The sequence below is a fragment of the Pseudophryne corroboree genome, chromosome 3 (genome assembly GCF_028390025.1).
Source record: "Pseudophryne corroboree isolate aPseCor3 chromosome 3, aPseCor3.hap2, whole genome shotgun sequence".
Lineage (NCBI taxonomy): Eukaryota > Metazoa > Chordata > Amphibia > Anura > Myobatrachidae > Pseudophryne > Pseudophryne corroboree.
The window spans coordinates 797,285,936-797,308,936 of NC_086446.1; the positions used below are offsets into that span (position 1 = coordinate 797,285,936).

Sequence of the window (23,001 nt, forward strand, 5' to 3'; positions counted from 1 at the left end):
AAATGAAGGCAGAAATCTCCCAGTTGCGGGATGAGGTGCACAGGCAGAGAGGTTCGGAGGGGTCAGGGGATAGGGCACCGCATCGGCGGCCAAAGGAATCACGGTCCAATGCAGGAGGTGCCCGCCCCAGGGAAGGTAGGGGTCCCCGTTGTTACCGCTGCAATCGGTTTGGACACATTGCCCGGGAATGTAACGAGCCCAGGCAAGATCCTCCGTTAAACTAGAGTCCCTCGCGGTAGCGGGACCACCCGCGAGGGAGGTGGGTGGGGGAGAAACCACTATAGTGGATTCCGCCGACATAGTGGGGGAGTGTCCCGTGGTGATTGGGTGTCTTGGGGGCAAGGAGCAGAAATGCCTGCTGGATACTGGCTCGCAGGTCACCACCATGTCGGAGGTTTGTTTCCTGGAACATTATTCCCATTTGAAGGATTCCGTGTTGGAAAGCTGGGTCACCCTCACGGCGGCCAACAACCTTCCTATTCCGGTTGTCGGAGTTGTGTGGATGGAGATTTCGATCTGTGGACAGACGTTGGGAAGGAAGGGAATACTGGTTGTGGGGAGCTTGGGCTTGAGTCACGGGCCCGTGATTGTGGGCATGAACGTCCTCCAGGATCTCAACCAGCTTTTGTTTCGGGAGAAGGGTCCGCAATACTGGAAGGAGATGGGCATTCAGCGGCCGGTACAACAAGCCTTTCAGCAGGTAGGGAGAATCTGTGAAGCTGGGCATCGGCAAGAATCCCTGGGAGCGATTCGGACCGGTGGTCGGCAACAGATTGAGTTACCTCCCCGCCAGGAGATGGTCCTCCCCCTCGAGGTGCGGACTCACCAACATCTGGAGGGGTTAGAGGTCATGGTGGAACCCAATGGATACTTTGGAATGGATTCGGGGGTCATCCTGGCCCGAACCCTGGCCATAGTGAGGGACGGCCGGGTGTTGGTACGGCTGTGCAATCTTCTGGACGAAAGGAAGAAAATCCCGGCGGGAGCAACAATTGCCAACATAACGGCGGTCACCAGGGACGGAGAGTCCGGGGGGCGGCAGGTCTTGCTGCATGCGGACGAACCCGGGTCCTGGTCCATGGCAGTGAGCCTGGATAAGGAAGAAGAACCCAGTGCAGATTGGTGCGGTCGGACTATCAGGGAGCAGATGGATGTTTGCTTGGACGAATGTAGTCCCAGTATGGTGCTGAGGTTGGAGCAGATGTTGTGGGCACGACGGAAGGCGTTCTCCCGCTATGAAGAAGATTTCGGATATACGGAAGATGTGAAACATGAGATACGCACTGGAGAGAGCCCACCTATCCGTGAGAGATATCGCCCCATTCCCCCCAAGCTCTACCAGGAGGTCAAGAAAATGTTGCGGCAGATGTTGGATAACCAGGTCATTCGGGAGAGCAAAAGTCCATGGGCTGCGCCCATCGTGTTGGTGCGGAAGAAGGATGGTTCCATTCGGTTCTGCGTGGATTATCGGCGGTTGAATAGCAGTACCGTGAGAGATGCTTACCCGTTGCCTAGGATAGAGGAATCTTTGGCGGCCCTGGGGAATGCTCGGTATTTCTCCACGCTGGACTTGGCCAGTGGGTATTGGCAGGTGGCGGTTAGCCCATCGGATCAGGAGAAGACCGCCTTCACAACTCCTATGGGGCTGTTTGAATTCCTGCGCATGCCCTTCGGGCTCACCAATGCCCCGGCTACGTTCCAACGGATGATGGAGAGGTGTCTGGGAGATTTGAACTTCGAAGCCTTGCTGATATACCTGGACGATATCATAGTATTCGCCCCCACTCTGGAGGAACATTTGGCGCGCCTGGATGTGGTGTTGCAGCGCCTGGAGAAATATGGGCTCAAGCTCAAGCCCCGCAAGTGTCATCTTTTGCAACCCAGTTTGGAATACCTGGGACATGTGGTGTCCCGAGAAGGGGTCTGCCCGACGCCGGGCAAGATTTCGGCAGTCCAGGACTGGGGGACACCCACTACTACTACCGAACTGCGCGCGTTCCTGGGGTTGGTTGGATACTATCGGCGGTTTATCAAGGACTTCGCAAAAATCGCGGAACCCCTGCATGCCCTGCTGCGAGGGCTACCCACTACTAAGAAAACACAGGTAGTGGCTTGGGGTGAGGCACAGGAGAAGGCATTTCGCCGCCTGAAGGAGATGCTCACGGAGGCTCCGGTTCTGGGCTATGCGGATTTCGACAAGCCATTCCTGCTCTATACCGATGGCAGCCTACAGGGATTGGGAGCAGTCCTCTCCCAAATACAGGATGGCCGAGAACGAGTAATCGCCTATGGGAGTCGGAGTTTGAGGGAAACTGAGCGGAACCCGGACAACTACAGTTCCTTCAAGTTGGAGTTGTTGGCTGTAGTCTGGGCCGTGACTGAGAAGTTCGCTGAGTACCTGACCGCTACCCAGGTGGAGATATACACGGATAACAACCCCCTGGCATATCTGGAGACTGCGAAACTGGGCGCCCTGGAGCAGCGTTGGGTAGCCCGGTTGGCAAAGTTCCACTATAAAATACACTATCGCCCAGGGAAGAGTAACGGGAATGCAGATGCGCTGTCGCGACACCCTGTGCCAATGTCCCCGACTTCGAGGTACAGTGAGGACGAGGATACGGAGGTCCCCGACTTGACCAGGATTGAGTGTCCAGGTACACTGGAAGGGTCAAGAGTACTTGAATGCGCTGCCCTGCTCCAGAATACTGAACTAGAGTGGGCTTCTCTACAGCAAAGTGACCCAGGGCTGAACGTCATTCGGCGATGGAAGCAGAAGGAACATTGGCCTAGCCAGTGGGAGAGGAGTCGGCTGACCCCCTACTGCCGGAAGGTCCTGCGGAGTTGGGACCGATTACTCGTCCGCGGCGGAACGCTGCGTCGACAAGTATATCTCCGACACGAACTCAGGAGGGTGGAACAGATTGTGGTGCCGGAAGTATCCCTCCAGGCACTGGTGACGGAGGCGCACGATGGCGGAGCCCATTTAGGGGTAGACAAGACCTTTCAGTGGATACAGCGCCAGTTTTTCGCCCCTCAGCTATGGACATTGGTGGAGAAGGTGTGCAGGGAATGTCGGAGGTGCGGCGTGGTCAAACCGAATGAACAACATGCGCCAGTACATACCATTCAGACAAGTCGTCCCCTGGAGTTGTTGATGATTGATTACGTTCTGATTGGGGAGTCCGTTAGTGGCCATCAGTACGCCCTGGTCATGACTGATCATTTCACTAAGTTCACGGTGGTGGTCCCCACCCGGGATCAGACGGCGGAGTCCGCAACCAAAGCCATTGTTGAGCATTTTGTCCGGCAGTTTGGGTGCCCTGAGAGGATTCATTCCGATCAAGGGGCTTGCTTCCAGGGGAAGTTGATGGAACAGCTTTGTCGACTTTACGGGATGCAGAAGTCCCGCACCACGCCGTATCATCCTCAGGGAAATGTTGGTGCCTGCGAACGGTTCAATCGGACTTTGCTCCAGATGTTGCGGATCTTAGAGGACAACAAAAGACGGAGGTGGCCCGAGCATGTAGCCGAGCTGGTATGGGCCTATAACAACCGGGTCCACAGCACCACTGGATACTCCCCTTTCTTTTTGATGTTTGGTCGCCCAGGGCGGGAAGCACAGGATTTGCACTTGACCGAGTTTCGGGAGGAAGGAGGGTTGCTGCCCACCGATTGGGTCGCCGAACACCAGCAGCGGTTAAAAGTGGCTCACGAAGTGACTCGGAAGAGAATAGCCGACCACGCTCATACGCCCCATAGGACTCGAGGAGCAGAGCCTTTCGACGTGGGACAGCGGGTGCTGGTCCACATGACGCGGCCGGGCGGCAAGTTAGCGGAGAAGTGGGAGGTGCGACCTTATATTGTTCGGAGGCGCCTCACCGAGGAGGGCCCGGTGTATCAGGTGGAAGCAACAGATGGGTCTGGTCGGTTAAGAACCCTTCACCGGGATATGCTGCGTCCTTGTAGGTTTCCAGAAGAAGTGGAGGTTGAAGGTGCCCCCGGTGTGAGCACGGCTTCGTTGCCTGGGGAGGATACTGTATTGGCATCCTTGCCCGGAGGGACTGACCTGGAGGAAGATTGGTGGATCCCAGTGGTTCCGTCTCATGGCAATAGTCTCCTGGAGGCTGAGGCCCCCAGGTCTGGGTTATCTCCTTTGCCTCGGCGATCTCAGCGCTCCAACCGCGGTGTGCCTGGTCCCCGGTATGCGGACCCGGAGTATATTTGGTCTCAGTCTACCTTTGTCGGGACTACAAAGGACAAACGGGGGGGAAATGTCAGGCGGCGGGCGGCAGCGCGCCGGAGTGCGGAGGAACGAGGATCCGAAAGGATCCAAGTTCCTCCAATCAGCGGCGGCGGATTTGAAAAGGGCGCCGGACGCGAGCCAATCGCTGCTCGCGGCCCGGCGCCCAATGAGGAGTCGCCGCGGCGGACCAATGGGAGTCCGCCGCGTCATGGCTCCGCCTCCTCCCAGCGCCTTATATCAGGCGCTGGGCGGCGGCGGAGCTCATTAGTGAGCCGGAGACGGAGCGGAGAGGAGCTCCCGAAGAGGAAGCCAGGAGGCCAGCGCGGACGACGACAGCGGCTCCGGAAGAGGCAGAAGACGGCGACAGAAGACGGGACGGAGGCGGCGGCGGCCCAGCAGAGTCGGGAGATCGGCGGAGAGTGCTGTTTGGAGCGGAAAGCAAAAGAGCTAACGAAGCTCCCCTCCACAGCCTCTCCCACCGGTCCTGGTAAGTGGCCCTGGGCCTGCACGACTTTCCTGTAACTCCCTCCCTAGACCACCAGGTGTTCGGGCACTAGGCCCGTGGGCACGTTCAGGCCCTCCCGGCCTGTGGCTATTCAGTCGGGCCCTCCCGGCCCGTGGGGCAATTAGGTCAGTGTGTCTGGGCCGAGGCCACGCGCAGTCGGGGTTCCACTCGGCCCGTGGCCCGCAGGCCCAGACCACTATCCTCCGGGGGTTCGGGCATTAGGCCCGAGCCACCCTCATTCAACGGGCACCAGTTAGGCGGGCACTAGGCCCGGGGGCATATCAGGCGATAGGCCTGTGTAGCGTTAGAGGGCATTAGGCCCTAGCGTATTGTGGCCGAGTAGGTACATATAAGGTGACCCTGGGCACAAGGCCCAGGTCACCCAACGGGCAGCACGTTAGGCGGGCGCTAGGCCCGTGAGCGAAGTCAGGCCTCGGCCTGTGTGCAGGTAGGGGGCGCTAGGCCCGGCAAATCGGTATTTTCCCGAGGTGAGTACAGGCGGCCCTGGGCGCTAGGCCCAGGCCACCCCGAGGTATTTAGGAAGGCAGAGCGGAGGCCTACCTCTATTCGGCTGGTAGGTATTTCAAGGGACAGTGCCGTGTTATGTGTATTCCGATGTGTGTTACCGTGCAGGGCGAGTTATTGTTATGAAGTTTGTGTATAGTTTGGTTGCACCACACCCACAGAGTTAGTTTGAGGGCTCTGCCGTTGTAGTTAGGATAAGGTGTGACACTAGGTCTAGTTAGGCCCTGCACGGCGGTTTTCTCTCTCTTGCCTCCTTACAGGGACCTGTATCGGAGAAGATCGGAGTACCGGAGGATGAGACGGTGAGTACCCACAGTCTGAGTGTTTGGTTGTGTTCTTCCTATCTCCCTTCTTTCAGGGCAACGGTGAGCCTTGCACGGCTGTGCAAGGCGGAATTTCCACCTGGTGCGAAAGTGCAGATAGGTGAAATTCGGGCTCTGAGGCGGACGCCGGTGATGACCCCCACCTAGCCCGAAGGCGCATTTTCCTCAGCCACATAGGGTGTTGCGATCCAGGGTTACGGAAGACGATATTCAACGGTTTTCTTCCTCTTAGGTTTTTGGGGCCCGGGTCGTCCAGAAGTGCTTCCTGGACTCTCGAGTGTTCCGGCACCTGCGAGTGAGAGCGTGCGGCGTCCGGTAAGTGGTACATCGCCACGGCAGCAGACCCGATACGCCCTGACGTTGCCCTCTTACACCAGTGCCAGATATTCCCCCACGGTGCCAGGTACTCACATGCCCCAGTGCCAAATATAGCCCCCCCCCATGTGCCAGGTACACATATACCCCCCCAGTGCCACATAGGCATATTATGCCCCCAGTGCCAGATATTCCCCCCCAGTGCCACATATGCCCCCAGTGCCAGATATGCCCCCAGTGCCATATATTCCCCCCCAGTGCCAGATATGCCCCCCCCCCAGTGCCATATATGCCCCCAGTGCCAGATTTCCCCCCCCCCCCAGTGCCATATATGCCCCCGGTGCCAGATATTCCCCCCCTCCAGTGCCATATATGCCCCTAGTGCCAGATATTCCCCCCCAGTGCCATATATGCCCCCAGTGCCAGATAATGCCCCAGTGCCAGATATCCCCCCCCTGCCAGTTATTCCCCCCCAGTGTCATATATGCCCCCAGTGCCAGATAATGCCCCAGTGCCAGGTATCCCCCCCCCTGCCAGTTATTCCCCCCCAGTGTCATATATGCCCCCAGTGCCAGATAATGCTCCAGTGCCAGATATCCCCCCCCTGCCAGATATTCCCCCTCAGTGCCATATATGCCCCCAGTGCCAGATAATGCCCCAGTTCCAGATATCCCCCCCGCTGCCAGTTATTCCCCCCCAGTGCCAGATAATGCCCCAGTGCCAGATATCCCCCCCCTGCCAGTTATTCCCCCCAGTGCCAGACATCCACCCCCCCCCCGCCAGATATTCCCCCCCAGTGCCAGATAATGCCCCAGTGCCAGATATCCCCCCCCAGTGCCATATATGCCCCCAGTGCCAGACAATGCCCCAGTGCCAGATATCCCCCCCCCTGCCAGTTATTCCCCCCAGTGCCAGATATCATCCCCCCCCCCTGCCGCCGCCGCTTGTTGGAGGGACACGGAGGGTACAGCCTCTCCTGTGTCCCTCCTGCTGCATCATCTCCGGCGGCCGCGGGTCTAATAGGGGGAAGTGCCGGTTCGTGAGCCAATTAGAGCTCACGGATGGCACTTCTCCCTATCAGACCCGCGGCCGCCGGAGATGATGCAGCAGGAGGGACACAGGAGAGGCTGTGCCCTCCGTGTCCCTCCAACAAGCGGCGGAGGGAAGGAGAAAGCAGACTGACATGCGGACGCTCGTCCGCATGTCAGTCTGCTGTAAATCAGTGGCGCCCCCGCAGCCCTCGCCCCCAAGCCACCGCGAGGACTGCGGGGGCAGTAGTTACGCCACTGCCTGTCCTATGGAAACAATGGTGATTTTATCAGTTTTCAACAGGCAATTTCGGGTAGAAGTCCAATGTAAAGTACAAAGCTGCAAAACTCAGTGAAAGTATTAGAATGTTTTAAATATTTTGTTTTTAATAAATAATTGTGAGTTTATAGAGTTTACTGAGTCATTATTACTGTAAATGACATTAATTCCCACAGAAACCCAGGTTTTTAACGGAAGTGGAAAAGTGTATTACATTTGCAGAATTAGAATTGCGTTGGAGTGCAGTACCTTGAAAATGCCTGCAGGTGGCACTCAGCTGGTAAATATCTTGATGGGGAAAACATGTTTCAGTATAACTGCGTATTGCTGTACGTGACTCCCATAAAGGGACGCACAAGAGATGGTGATTTACTATTGTAGGTGGCAGCGTGAAAATGTGCAGTAACCCGTATAACCCAGTCAGACTTTAATTAGACCCAGTTAATGACTGACTGGTTGCTATGGGTTACTGCACTTCGCTTTGATGGTGTGTCAGTTAAACCAATGATCGCACGCACCCCACATTCATGTTACTACTTCCCCACATACAGATGTATAATGACTGCATTGTGTCACCGTTATCTTGTCTTCCGGGGAACTCTCGCTGCCTTGTGCGCTGCAGAAGCTGCTGCTATTGGATGAGGAATATGACGGCAACGGTCTCCTACAGAATTCTGATGTCTGATTTGCCAGATGCCTTTATATGAAAAGAGAAAGAGATGAGAAATGTATCCAGCTCTCTGCCGACATAAGTTCTACTTCTTTTCACGGACGCAAACAGAGGCGGCTCCAGAGGGGGAGCTGCAGCTCAGTTCAAATAGGGGAGACACACCAACTGCCAGTGAGTCAGTTTGAAATGGCAGTTGGTGGCAGTTGGTGGCAGTTGGTAACAGTTGGTGACAGTTGGTGTGGCTCCCCTATTTGAAATTTGAACTGACCTGCAGCCTCTCTTCTGAAGCCGCCACTGCACGCAAATAGCGAGATTTACTATACAGCGCAGGCGCAGAAACAAATTTCCATATTTTTGCTCATCTCTGTCTGATTCTAAGTTGGACGGATCTTTGCCGCATCTTGATTTGCGTGAAAACGGGGGGAAGGATACTGGGCGGTGAGAGTGCGATCGCACGGAACTGTCCCTGTGTGTGTTTATCAATATACATCGGCGGTAATCTGTTATTGGCGCAATAAACAACAGTAATAAATTATAATTATCAGGTCTAGAACCAGAAAATAAATATGCTCTTATATGAGATCTTTGTTGTTTATTTTCCTTGCCGGATGCTCTGCAGTATGAACGATTAACTTTATGCTGAGAGCTGCAACATTGTTTCAACAAAGTAAAAATAAGAATTTACTTACCGATAATTCTATTTCTCGGAGTCCGTAGTGGATGCTGGGGTTCCTGAAAGGACCATGGGGAATAGCGGCTCCGCAGGAGACAGGGCACAAAAAAGTAAAGCTTTACTAGGTCAGGTGGTGTGCACTGGCTCCTCCCCCTATGACCCTCCTCCAGACTCCAGTTAGGTACTGTGCCCGGACGAGCATACACAATAAGGGAGGCATTTTGAATCCCGGGTAAGACTCATACCAGCCACACCAATCACACCGTACAACTTGTGATCTAAACCCAGTTAACAGTATGACAACAGAAAGGGCCTCTTAAAGATGGCTCCTTAACAATAACCCGAATTAGTTAACAATAACTATGTACAAGTATTGCAGATAATCCGCACTTGGGATGGGCGCCCAGCATCCACTACGGACTCCGAGAAATAGAATTATCGGTAAGTAAATTCTTATTTTCTCTATCGTCCTAAGTGGATGCTGGGGTTCCTGAAAGGACCATGGGGATTATACCAAAGCTCCCAAACGGGCGGGAGAGTGCGGATGACTCTGCAGCACCGAATGAGAGAACTCCAGGTCCTCCTTTGCCAGGGTATCAAATTTGTAAAATTTTACAAACGTGTTCTCCCCCGACCACGTAGCTGCTCGGCAGAGTTGTAATGCCGAGACCCCTCGGGCAGCCGCCCAAGATGAGCCCACCTTCCTTGTGGAGTGGGCTTTTACAGTTTTAGGCTGTGGCAGGCCTGCCACAGAATGTGCAAGTTGAATTGTGTTACAAATCCAACGAGCAATCGACTGCTTAGAAGCAGGTGCGCCCAACTTGTTGGGTGCATACAATATAAACAGCGAGTCAGATTTTCTGACTCCAGCCGTCCTTGCAATGTATATTTTTAAGGCTCTGACAACGTCCAACAACTTGGAGTCCTCCAAGTCGCTAGTGGCCGCAGGCACCACAATAGGTTGGTTCAGATGAAATGCTGATACCACTTTAGGGAGAAAATGCGGACGAGTCCGCAGTTCTGCCCTATCCGAATGGAAGATTAGATAAGGACTTTTATAAGATAAAGCCGCCAATTCAGATACTCTCCTGGCAGAGGCCAGGGCTAGTAACATAGTCACTTTCAATGTGAGATATTTCAAATCCACCTTTTTCAATGGTTCAAACCAATGGGATTTGAGGAAATCTAAAACTACATTTAGATCCCACGGTGCCACCGGAGGCACCACAGGAGGCTGTATATGCAGTACTCCCTTGACAAAAGTCTGGACCTCAGGGACAGAGGCCAATTCTTTTTGGAAGAATATTGACAGGGCCGAAATTTGAACCTTAATGGATCCCAATTTGAGACCCATAGATAATCCTGATTGCAGGAAATGTAGGAAACGACCCAGTTGGAATTCCTCCGTCGGAACCCTCCGATCCTCGCACCACGCTACATATTTTCGCCAAATGCGGTGATAATGTTTCACGGTGACTTCCTTCCGTGCCTTAATCAAGGTAGGAATGACTTCTTCTGGAATGCCTTTCCCTTTTAGGATCTGGCGTTCAACCGCCATGCCGTCAAACGCAGCCGCGGTAAGTCTTGAAAAAGACAGGGACCCTGCTGTAGCAGGTCCCTTCTCAGAGGTAGAGGCCACGGTTCGTCCGTGAGCATCTCTTGAAGTTCCGGATACCAAGTCCTTCTCGGCCAATCCGGAACCACTAGTATTGTTCTTACTCTTCTTTGCCGTATGATCTTCAATACCTTTGGTATGAGCGGCAGAGGAGGAAACACATACACTGACTGGTACACCCAAGGAGTTACCAGTGCGTCCACAGCTATTGCCTGTGGATCTCTTGACCTGGCGCAATATTTGTCCAGTTTCTTGTTGAGGCGAGACGCCATCATGTCTACAATTGGTCTTTCCCAACGGTCTATTAACATGTTGAAGACTTCTGGATGTAGACCCCACTCTCCCGGATGAAGATCGTGTCTGCTGAGGAAGTCTGCTTCCCAGTTGTCCACGCCCGGGATGAACACTGCTGACAGTGCTATCACGTGATTCTCCGCCCAGCGAAGAATCTTGGCAGCTTCTGCCATTGCACTCCTGCTTCTTGTGCCGCCCTGCCTGTTTACATGGGCGACCGCCGTGATGTTGTCCGACTGAATCAACACCGGCTTTCCTTGCAGGAGAAGTTCCGCCTGGCTTAGAGCATTGTAGATTGCTCTTAGTTCCAGAATGTTTATGTGAAGAGACTTTTCCAGACTCGTCCATACTCCCTGGAAGTTTCTTCCTTGTGTGACTGCTCCCCAGCCTCTCAGGCTGGCGTCCGTGGTCACCAGGATCCAATCCTGAATGCCGAATCTGCGGCCTTCTAATAGGTGAGCCTTCTGCAACCACCACAGAAGTGACACCCTTGTCTTTGGTGACAGGGTTATTCGCAGGTGCATCTGCAGATGCGACCCTGACCATTTGTCCAACAGATCCCTTTGGAATATTCTTGCATGGAATCTGCCGAATGGAATTGCTTCGTAAGAAGCCACCATTTTTCCCAGGACTCTTGTGCATTGATGTACTGACACTTTTCCTGGTTTTAGGAGGTTCCTGACCAGATCGGATAACTCCTTGGCTTTTTCCTCTGGAAGGAAAACCTTTTTCTGAACCGTGTCCAGAATCATTCCTAGGAACAGCAGACGAGTTGTCGGGATTAAATGGGATTTTGGAATATTCAGAATCCACCCGTGTTGTCTTAGCACCTCTTGAGATAGTGCTAAAGCTGTCTCCAGCTGTTCTCTGGACCTTGCCCTTATTAGGAGATCGTCCAAGTATGGGATAACTAATACGCCTTTTCTTCGAAGAAGAATCATCATCTCGGCCATTACCTTGGTAAAGACCCGAGGCGCCGTGGACAATCCGAACGGCAGCGTCTGAAACTGATAGTGACAGTTTTGAACAATGAACCTGAGGTACCCCTGGTGTGCGGGGTAAATCGGAACGTGTAGATACGCATCCTTGATGTCCAAGGATACCATAAAGTCCCCTTCTTCCAGGTTCGCTATCACTGCTCTGAGTGACTCCATCTTGAACTTGAACTTTTTTATGTAGAGGTTCAAGGACTTCAGATTTAGAATAGGCCTTACCGAGCCATCCGGCTTCGGTACCACAAATAGAGTGGAATAATACCCCTTTCCTTGTTGTAATAGGGGTACTTTGACTATCACCTGCTGAGCGTACAGCTTGTGAATGGCTTCCAACACCCTCTCCCTTTCGGAAGAGACGGTTGGTAAGGCAGACTTCAGGAAACGATGAGGAGGATCCGTCTCTAATTCCAACCTGTACCCCTGAGATATTATCTGCAGGATCCAGGGGTCTACCTGCGAGTGAGCCCACTGCGCGCTGTAATTTTTGAGACGGCCCCCCACTGTCCCCGAGTCCGCTTGAGAGGCCCCAGCGTCATGCTGAGGTTTTTGCAGGAGCCGGGGAGGGCTTCTGTTCCTGGGAAGGAGCTGCCTGTTGGTGTCTCTTCCCTCTTCCTCTGCCTCGTGGCAGGTACGACAAGCCCTTTGCTCTCTTATTTTTGTAGGAGCGAAAAGGCTGCGGTTGAAAGGTCGGTGCCTTTCTCTGTTGGGGAGTGACTTGAGGTAAAAAAGTGGATTTCCCGGCAGTAGCCGTGGCCACCAAGTCTGATAGACCAACTCCAAATAACTCCTCCCCTTTATACGGCAAAACCTCCATGTGACGTTTTGAATCCGCATCGCCTGTCCACTGTCGTGTCCATAAGGCTCTTCTGGCTGAAATGGACATAGCACTCACCCGAGATGCCAGTGTGCAAATATCCCTCTGTGCATCACGCATATAGATAAATGCATCCTTTATTTGTTCTAACGACAGTAAAACATTGTCCCTATCTAGGGTATCAATATTTTCAATCAGGGATTCTGACCAAACTACTCCAGCACTGCACATCCAGGCAGTTGCTATAGCTGGTCGTAGTATAACACCTGCATGTGTGTATATATTCTTTTGAATAACTTCCATCTTTCTATCTGATGGATCCTTAAGTGCGGCCGTCTCAGGAGAGGGTAACGCCACTTGTTTGGATAAGCGTGTGAGCGCCTTGTCCACCTTAGGGGGTGTTTCCCAGCGCGCCCTAACCTCTGGCGGGAAAGGGTATAATGCCAATAACTTTTTTGAAATTATCAACTTTTTATCAGGAGCAACCCACGCTTCATCACACACGTCATTTAATTCTTCTGATTCAGGAAAAACTGTTTGTAGTTTTTTCACACCATACATAATACCCTGTTTTACGGTATCTGTAGTATCAGCTAAATGTAACGTCTCCTTCATTGCCAAAATCATATAACGTGTGGCCCTACTGGAAAATACGTTTGAATTTCTACCGTCGTCACTGGAATCAGTGCCCGTGTCTGGGTCTGTGTCGACCGACTGAGGCAAAGGGCGTTTTACAGCCCCTGACGGTGTTTGAGGCGCCTGGACAGGCATTAATTGATTGTCCGGCCGCCTCATGTCCTCAACTGACTGTTTAAGGGAAGATAAACCATCACGTAATTCCACAAATAAAGGCATCCATTCTGGTGTCGACCCCCTGGGGGGTGACATCTGCATATTTGGCAATTGCTCCGCCTCCACACCAATATCGTCCTCATACATGTCGACACCACGTACCGACACACACCGCAAACTCACAGGGAATGCTCTAATGAAGACAGGACCCACTAGCCCTTTTGGGGAGACAGAGGGAGAGTCTGCCAGCACACACCACAAAGCGCTATATATACAAGGGATATCCTTATATTAAGTGCTCCCTTATAGCTGCTTTAATATATATATATATAGCCATTAATGTGCCCCCCCTCTCTGTTTTACCCTGTTTCTGTAGTGCAGTGCAGGGGAGAGACCTGGGAGCCGTTCTGACCAGCGGAGCTGTGACAGAAAATGGCGCCGTGTGCTGAGGAGATAGGCCCCGCCCCTTTTTCGGCGGGTTCTTCTCCCGCTATTTTTCCAGTCAGGCAGGGGTTAAATATCTCCATATAGCCCCTATGGGCTATATGTGAGGTATTTTTAGCCTTGTATAAGGTTTATATTTGCCTCTCAGAGCGCCCCCCCCCAGCGCTCTGCACCCTCAGTGACTGCCCAGTGAAGTGTGCTGAGAGGAAAATGGCGCACAGCTGCAGTGCTGTGCGCTACCTTATGAAGACTGAGGAGTCTTCAGCCGCCGGTTTCCGGACCTCTTCACGCTTCAGCATCTGCAAGGGGGTCGGCGGCGCGGCTCCGGGACCGGACTCCACGGCTGGGCCTGTGTTCGATCCCTCTGGAGCTAATGGTGTCCAGTAGCCAAGCAGCAAATCCACTCTGCATGCAGGTGAGTTTACTACTTTCCCCCTAAGTCCCACGTTGCAGTGATCCTGTTGCCAGCAGGACTCACTGTAAAGAAAAAAAAAACCTAAACTAAACTTTCTCTAAGCAGCTCTTTAGGAGAGCCACCTAGATTGCACCCTTCTCGTTCGGGCACAAAATCTAACTGGAGTCTGGAGGAGGGTCATAGGGGGAGGAGCCAGTGCACACCACCTGACCTAGTAAAGCTTTACTTTTTTGTGCCCTGTCTCCTGCGGAGCCGCTATTCCCCATGGTCCTTTCAGGAACCCCAGCATCCACTTAGGACGATAGAGAAAAGCACAAACAATCCACAATATTCCTGGCTGCCTGACAAGTTCTATTGCAGTGAATGGGATGTGAGAGATCTGTGGACTCTACCTGATTTCATGCATGTGGACTGCAGTATAAAGTAAATATTGCCACACGCATGCACACACGCACACACAAACACGCATGCACACACACCTCTTCTCTTCAGAGACACTCTCTATTGCGATGCTGCTACTTCTGCAGCCCCGAGAGAGAGCCTCACGTGACCTCTGGGGACTCCGCAGTGAGAGAGAGAAAGTCTGTAAGACAGAATGAGATGCACATTTATTGGCAAGCTGCTCAATCAGATTGTGATGTTACTCAGGTGATAAAGGGGAGGGGTAATTCTGTGTAAGAAAAAACATTTTGTTATCCCTCATGCACACTGAGTGAGAAATAATACTACATAATACTCAGATAATACGGAGATCTTAGTTGCGTATATCTGCAGATAAGGGGTTAAGCCCCCAGGCCGATCGGCAAGGCGTCTCCGTCACTGGGGGTCCCTAATACTAGGTATGGGTCCGGGGTGCAGGACCCTATCACGTCGGCACAGGTCGGCTACCCCAGGTCAGCACACAGGTGAAAATTAATAAGGGCTAATAAGAAGCACATAAGTGCTATGTAAGTGAAGTGTGATTAAAATAATACAAAAATATATACACTCAAACACTTAGGATTTTCCCTATCACTTTGTATATATTTTTGTATTATTTTAATCACACTTCACTTACATAGCACTTATGTGCTTCTTATTAGCCCTTATTAATTTTCACCTGTGTGCTGACCTGGGGTAGCCTACCTGTGCCGACGTGATAGGGTCCTGCACCCCGGACCCATACCTAGTATTAGGGACCCCCAGTGACGGAGACGCCTTGCCGATCGGCCTGGGGGCCTAACCCTTTATCTGCAGATATACGCAACTAAGATCTCCGTATTATCTGAGTATTATGTAGTATTATTACTCACTCAGTGTGCATTAGGGAAAACAAATTGTTTTTTTCTAAAACAGAATGAGAACCAGGAGACAGTCAGAGAGATTACTATGGTGTAGCCAATAACAGCAATTGCAATTGAGCATGGTCCTGATAGAAGCCCCCCAGGACTGGATGCATCATTATGGGGCATGTGGGTTTATGCCGTGAAAGTATGGACACTATGGTCCAGTGTATACGGTCGTTTGTCAGGCACAGAAGAGGTGGGCGTGGGCTTGGTGACACCATTTGTATCAGCAAGTGGGCATGAAAACGACGCATTTACATGCCCCTCCCACTCTGCACTCACCGAGGGCGGCGCAGATTGAACATGTAACCTGCCTCGTCACGCAATGTCTCCCATGTCTTTACAGACAGCAAAGCGTCCTTGTTGGAGAATTTATAGCCTGTGAGCGTGCGAGCAGGGCCCTCGTACCCCCTCGTCTGTCTGTTATTACATTGTTTTATTATTATTTTTGTTCACAGTTGTAAAGTGCAATGGAATATCCTGTCACTATATAAATAACAATAATAATAATAATAATAATAATTGTCTGTTCTCTCTGGAGTCTGGGAAGTGTCACCATAATTCAGGAGTCTCCCAGACTATAGACGACTACGCTACAGGCCCCATGGAAGCCGGGCAGTCTGGCATACTGTCCACTTGGCATTTTCGCTGAATGCTCAAAGCTCAGGACAGATGGTGATCGGCGATAGGAAGATCCAGACACAAATGTCACAGTCACTGCGTCTTCCGTTTTGTCCGTATTCTGCAGGATAGCTGTTACAACTGGTGCAACAAGACGATGCTGCACCCACACCGAGCGGTCGCACGCCCTTGTCTCCCGGCTCTGACATCATAACGCGGGGGCAGCATGTGCAGTAATGGGGGCTGAGCTTATCATCACCCGTGCGGTCCCTGAATCTTAGTCTATGTTTTTGTTGTTTGCATTATTGTTTATGAAACTGACTGAGGACAATAAGAAGGTTTAGAAGGTTGTCGGGGGAATTTCATGGAGACATTAGATAAAAATATGTAGCGCATATCAGCGACACTGCTATTATAATATATACAGTAGGTCATTTTCTGTATAACCCTGAGACGCCCGGTGATTGACGTGAGGTCTGTGGTGTCTGATGATCTCTCACCTTGAAGTTCTCCAGGAAGCCACTGGCTGGGTTGTCCAGCTTGTCTCCCGCTGTCTCATCCAGGGTCCCCAGGACGCTCTGACTGAGTAGGAAGAGCTCGTCATACAGAGTGTCGATGAGACAGCTACGTGTGCGCTCCTGGTGTGTGAGAGACAAGGCACAGTGCAGTCTATAGAGAGTGACCTCCCCGCCAGCTGTCTGATAACACAATACAATGACTGTCTCACCTGCAGCTTGGAGAACCTCTCGGCTCGGTAGCAGCTGACCTCTGCATTAATCAGCTTGGTGAGTAAGAGTTCTCGGAAGTGTTGGTTCTGAGAGAGGAGAAAGTAATGTTACTGGGGATGAGAGAGCCCGGACTGAAGCCCCCTTGGTTGGTAATATTTTGCGCCAGGTTGCCCGAAGTCGAAACATTCAGGTCAGCAGATGCTCCCCAGACATTCAAATGATATACTATACAGAACACCATTGGAATGGCCACTAGAATGCTCTCTGTATTGTATCTAATCACTGGAATGCTCTCTGTATTGTATATAGATCACTAGAATGCTCTCTGTGTTGTATATAGGTAACTAAAATGCTCTTTGGATTTTATAGGTTTCTAGAATCACTCTATGATGTATATAGATCACCAGAATGCTCTCTGTATTGTATATAGGCTACTAGAATGTATTGTATATAGGCTACTAGAATGCTCTCTGTTTAATTCATTAGAATTCTTTATGTATTTATTTCCGTCACTAGAATGCTCTCTGTATAGTATATAGATCACTAGAGTGCTGTATGTATTGTATATAGATTAATATAGTAGAATGATCTCTGTATTATATTTCAGATTATAGCTCTATGATATACACTATTTCATATATTTTATTGGCGATATAACTATACCCACACTGCCACTTTTTTACATTGCAGTATGCTGGTAGAAGAGTTTGTGTTTGTCCCCCCAGGCCAAAAGTTGCCAGCCCTCCAATGGATCTGATACAGTGCAAAAAGTGGTTGTGTTATCCCTGGTCCTGGCTCTTTGTCTGATCTAACCCAGTGGTTCCCAAACTTGAATCACGCCGCGCCCTGTAGTATCACCGGTTTCTTTCATGGCACCACTAGGCCAAAAGTTTATTTTGTGAAATTCAGGGAAAAGATGATTACATTAAGTAAATTGTCCTTATATCTCATCCTTAGGGTCAGTTATGTGGTGGTCCTGGACCACCAACCTGTGGCACCCCTGCAAGCGCCCTGCGGAACCTCAGGATGCCACGGCACCCAGACTGGGGAGCGCTGATCTAACCAATCCACACAGTGTACTTCTGCAAAGCAAGTCAGCCAATCTCTCAGTCACCGGCGCCTGTTGTGTTACAGAAGGCCCTCACATCAATAGCACTTGTTATTTCCTGTACAGCACATCCTTCCATATATATTATCAAAGTGTCCTTTTACCGGCTTACACAAACAAGCACTGGGCCTAATAAACTGGGAGGCCTGGACCTATACCTCCATTATACCTTTCCTAAATGTGCCTGGCATGTGCAGGCTTTAGTTGCTACGAAACATGATCACTCCATAAAGTTGGAGCATCCAGGTCAGCCCGGGTCCCAGAAGCTGATTGGCAGGCTGCAGCTTTCTCCGCAGCTACTGTGGTGACTCACTGATCTATACACTATGGATAATGTATTCTGTAATATCTACAGCTGGCATTTAAAATCAAGTTATGAATCATCTCAGCCTTTTCTTCTCAGTACTTGTCACTCCCTGTCCTGACTCTGCCAGTATAACAAATGGGGAGAATGTTTTATTCAGAGAGAAGCACTTGCTAAATAATTGATAGTAATTTAATACCAGCAAAGCTGAGACTATGACATGGTGAGAGACTGCCATCTAGTGGTTGTCTGTGCAGCACACTAATGCAACACAGTGATGCTGCCATCTAGTGGTGATTTGTAATACTGACAGAGAGCAAGTTTAATCCTTGCTGTGCTACTGGAATAGGTTAGAACTAAAGCCAAACTTACTGTATCTCTATACGGATTGTGGGGGCCCCTGGGCAATAACCTTATGGGGGCCCCTATCAAAATTTGTTTTAACAGCATAACATACAGTATATATTTTAAAGCAACTGTAATAAACATCTAATGTTACTAGCAGTGGGGAGTCTAGGGGACAGTGTGTGGGGGCCCCTAATGTGTGGGGGCCCTGTGATGACCCCCCGTCGCCCAATTTTCAAGGGCCTGTTCGTTCTAAGTAGTGGAGGAGATGCAACCAGTAGGGAGTGGGTGTGGCCAGTGCTGTGAGGGTGTAACCAGTTTTGTGTGGGTGTGGCCAGTGCTGTGTGGGTGTGGCCAGTGCCGTGTGAACGTGTACACCCCCCCTACTCTATCAGCCTATGTCCCCTAAATATGTAAAAGTATAAAAATTTAATAATTATCTAAAGAAAATTAGAAATGCAATGTTAATTGTTTGCCGAGTGGCCGGTCAGAATTACACTGTTATGACGATGGGCCTATTTTTCTGTGGAGGCCTGGAGTTGTAGCCCTGTCTGGCCCAATGATTATCTGGCCCCGGTCGCTGGGACAGGGGCTCTGATAGGAACCCACCCCAGCAATCACATTCAAAATCACTTTACTCTCTACTTCAGCCAATTGCTGCACTACTGTGCATGCACCGACGTCTGGGGAAATTATCCCAGGACATATTGTGAATGTGGCGGTGGCCGGGTCCCCAGTCCCGATGCCGCACCACTGAAGGGGTTTACCCCTATGATGCTTTGCCATCTTTAAATGTTCTAGTCGGTGGTATGCGCCAATTTTAAAGTGTGTTACTGGTGCTGAGTGCTGAGTGCTTACATGTTATTTTTATGTTTTAAAGCGTTTGATGTGTCGCAGCCCCGGTGTCAGCGTCCGGAGTCTTACCGGTACGCTGGGGCCGCGGGGCTGGCTTCTCTGGCGGTGTGCGGGCAGCGGCGGAGGTGGGCTGCTGCGCCGGGTCCGTGGGCAGCAGTGGCGGCGGTGAGGGGGTCCGCTCGTGGTGGCGGGACGCCGCTACAGCGGTTCGGTCTTGCTGAGCCGTTGCTAGGAGACCAGAGGCAGTGAGCATTGTGGCTTTGTAGAAAGGTCTGCATTACTGGGCGCCGCCATGTTGGAGACCAAGTTTTAAAGCATAGTTCCTGTTTCCTGTTTCTTCCAGCCAATCCAGGGGAAGCTCTCCCTATAAAAGGGGGCTGGTTTAGGACAGGGCCGCCAGTGCTTCAAGTTACAACCCTGTTGTAGATGCTTTAGCCTGTGCTCCCAGGGTCCTTGTCGTGTTCTGGTTACTCCTGATCCTGCTAGGTCGGTTCTCTGTTGCTGCTGCAGCCCTGCCGTTCCTAACCTGCTACTGCCTGTGGAAGCGCTCCTGGAAAACCCGGTCCAGTAAGACTCTTTGGGCACAGTCGGCCCCGGGTCTTCTGCCTCATCTTTCAAGCCACACACCACAGATCTACTTCACCAGCCACGTCTTTGTACCACCGACCACAACCTGCAGATTGTTATCTTCAGCCTCATCCTCCAAACCACAGTCCACAGTCTTTGTCTCCAGCCACGTCTTCAACCACCATCCACAGTACATAATCTACAGTCTCGTCTTTCATATCACAGGCCACAGTTCTTTACCTCCAGCCACGTCTTTAACTACCATCCACAGTTCCGCAGTTCATTATTCACAACCTCGTCTTTCAAGCCACAACCTGCAGTTCTTTATCCGCAACTACGTTCTTTAACCATCGTGCTCCAGCCAAAGTTCTCTACCTCAGCCCTGTACAAAATAAATACTATTTATTGACTTTCAGCCCCGCCTACGTTCTTCATTGCTCCGTGTCCCATGTGAAGGAACTATATCCAACCCCCTCATCTTGTTCACCCACAGCCAACTACCTCCTCGGGCAAGTCTCAGCTGCCGGATCCTCAAACTTTGCTAGACGTGACACCCAGACCCTCTCCGGCACCACAGCAATGCAGGAGCCACAGCAACCAGGACTCAGTCCTGCGGCTGCTGTGTTATGCGCCGAAGCTGGGGACCGGCAGTACTACAGAGAGCCATGGCAGCCAGGACAATTGTCCCGGGGCTGTATCACTGTGTCTGCACTCTGAAGGACAGGGAGAGCCAGCTCCCTGGGGTGTGGTATGGTTTGCCGGTGGTCGGGGTCCCGGGGACCAGCTGGCTTTCCCGGTACCCCCAACGGGCAGCTCCGTGCGCTCTTTCCTGGTGCAGTGCACCGGGGGTTATACCTATAATTGTCTGCCCTCAGCACTGGGGGTCCAGGGAGCTGGGTGGTCTTCTGGTTGCTGGCGGCCGGCCTCCCGGCACCCGCCATACTGGCCCTGGAATCCCGACCGCCGGCACACCGACAGCTGGGCGAGCGCAAATGAGCCCCTTGCGGGCACGGTGGCGCACTACGCTATCTTTTCTCCCTCCAGGGGGGTCGTGGACCCCCAAGATGTCGAGAAAAGATGTCGGTATGCCGACGGTCGGGATTCCGGCGCCGGGAGGCCGGCCGCCGGCAACCAGAAGACTACCCAGCTCCCTGGACCCCCCAGTGCTGAGGGCAGACAATTAGTAGGTTTAACCCCCGGTGCACTGCACCAGGAGAGAGCGCACGGAGCTGCCCGCTGGGGGGACCGGGAAAGCCAGCTACCAGGGCAGCGCTTCAAGCTGTTAACCTCTGGTACGCTGCATCAGGGGAGAGCCTCAGCAGTCTCAGGCTACAGGGCTACGGTAGAGTATAAAATAAATATACAAGTGTTTAAAATAAACTGTAAAAATGTAAAATAACATGCATGTGCAGCACTGAGCTGGGAACACGGGTCTCGAGGTGCAGTGCTGCAGTGTTTGAGGCCTGGTGCAGTGCATCAGACACAAAGTATGTATTGTAAATGTATTTAAAGTTAAACTGCACTTACTCTCTTCCCTGGTGGGCTAGGGGAATCCAGAGCACCCTGCGGGCTGCTGGGTCGCCTCTCACAGGACAACGGAGCGGGGCAGCCTCATACCTGAGAGTGGTATGAGAAAGTGTAGCGAGGGCTGAATAACACGGCCAGCTAGGTGGAGCTTCCACTCCATTTCCAGGAAACTCTGCCTGTGGGTCTTGTCTGCTTTCTCTGGAGCTCCAAAGTCAGCTTGAGTAGATGATGGGATGACCCTTGCAGAATCCTGGAAGTCCATTCTGGAGGCAACTTTTCCCCAACTCCAGATGGTGACTATCACCATAGGTGGGCTCACTGGCTTTTAGGGACAATGGTAAAGGTGGGCCTGCTTTGTGCATGCCAGGTTCATGCTCTTAAGTTAATTGGGTAAAAACTACAGGGTGGAACTACCTGTTTTTTTGAAGACTTTTTGAGCAATAAGCATCTTGCCTTCAAGACGACTGCATCTGTATCCTGCGACAACAGAACTGCGCCAAACGCCATTCCATTCTCTGGGTGTACTAGTTTGAGCCCAGTGCCTTCATACACTGCCCTCTGGCAGCTACCATGCAGGGATTGGTCCATGGTGAGGTACCCGTGGGAATCCGCCGGACACCAATCAGGAGGTGTGGCAGCAGCGTGTCTACCCATACACAGCAGTAAGCAGTTCCAGGTGCCGATGATAGGAGTTTGGTGGTGGCAGCAAGTTACCTGCGAAGTGCGCAGTGGGTGGAGTCAGTAACAGCCCACCCCTAATAGCCCACGTCCAGTGGGATAAGAACAAAATCTGTGATCACCTGGTGCTTCTTCTGTCGGAAATGGAGGGGCCTCAGCAGATATTGGAGACATCTGCTGCAGTCTCTCCATAGAACATCCCCAGGGTTACCCAACAAATATTATTATTAGGCCTCTAAACAAGGAAAACTCTGTGTTGCAATTTTAATAAGGATATGACAGAGATTACCATGAATAGTCATGTGTTTTACAAAACCTCCTAGCCATCTGGATTCAGGTGGGACAATGCTGATCTGAGAGCTTTGTCAAATTCTCCAGTTAGGGGCAACATTGTCCCATGGTTCAGAACATTGGGGACCTATGTTTCTTACCATTGCTTGTTAGATGAAGTCCATCTCAAATGGTACAAATCTAATGGCACGGTTATGTTGAGGTCATGCGATTACGCCACGCTTATGTGTGTTGCTCTAGAGGGAGGGGTTAGGTATCATTGTCTCAGGTGACAATGGACCTTATTGACCAGACACATGCTGAAAAGGACTAATGACTATCACTTATTGCGGCTTGGGGGAGGTGGGGACATGGAGAACCTCACTGACCTTTTGAAACACTGCAGGGCTGGGAAGAGCCGGTCCAAACCCAGGGACATCATCACGGGCAGTGACCGAGACCTGTAGGGAGAAACACGCTAGAGTCAATCAGATAAATGGAGGGTCCAAAAATGTTCTGTGGGTAACAGTGAGCGGCCATACGTCAATGAGGAAAACACTTTCCATGACCAGTAAAGGGGCAAAACATGAGCGTCTAGTCACTAAGGAGTTAAGTGTGTGTGTGGTGGGGGGGGGGGGGGGGGGGGGGAATCGGCAACGAGCCCTTCAGCAACTGCTCAATAAGCCCATAGGATGAGACAGCCCTAGTCCCTGACTAATGATTCCAGTCCAGCCCCGGATGG

At 51.6% G+C, this 23,001-nt stretch overlaps 1 protein-coding gene across 2 annotated transcripts in view; it reads right to left on the minus strand.

The window, feature by feature from the left end:
• The window catches only part of LOC135056909 (rap1 GTPase-activating protein 1-like), a 311,987-nt gene that overhangs the window by 18,790 nt on the left and 270,196 nt on the right, over window positions 1-23,001 (minus strand). Inside the window, exons 14-18 of one of the 2 annotated variants that reach the window (XM_063962680.1) lie at window positions 22,649-22,720; window positions 16,605-16,691; window positions 16,378-16,515; window positions 14,411-14,514; window positions 7,769-7,916 (exon numbers count right to left, since the gene is read on the minus strand). In XM_063962680.1, coding sequence (XP_063818750.1) covers window positions 7,769-7,916; window positions 14,411-14,514; window positions 16,378-16,515; window positions 16,605-16,691; window positions 22,649-22,720 — 549 coding nt within the window. The remainder of the gene's footprint in view (window positions 1-7,768; window positions 7,917-14,410; window positions 14,515-16,377; window positions 16,516-16,604; window positions 16,692-22,648; window positions 22,721-23,001) is intronic. The other variant, XM_063962681.1, reaches the window with a different exon arrangement.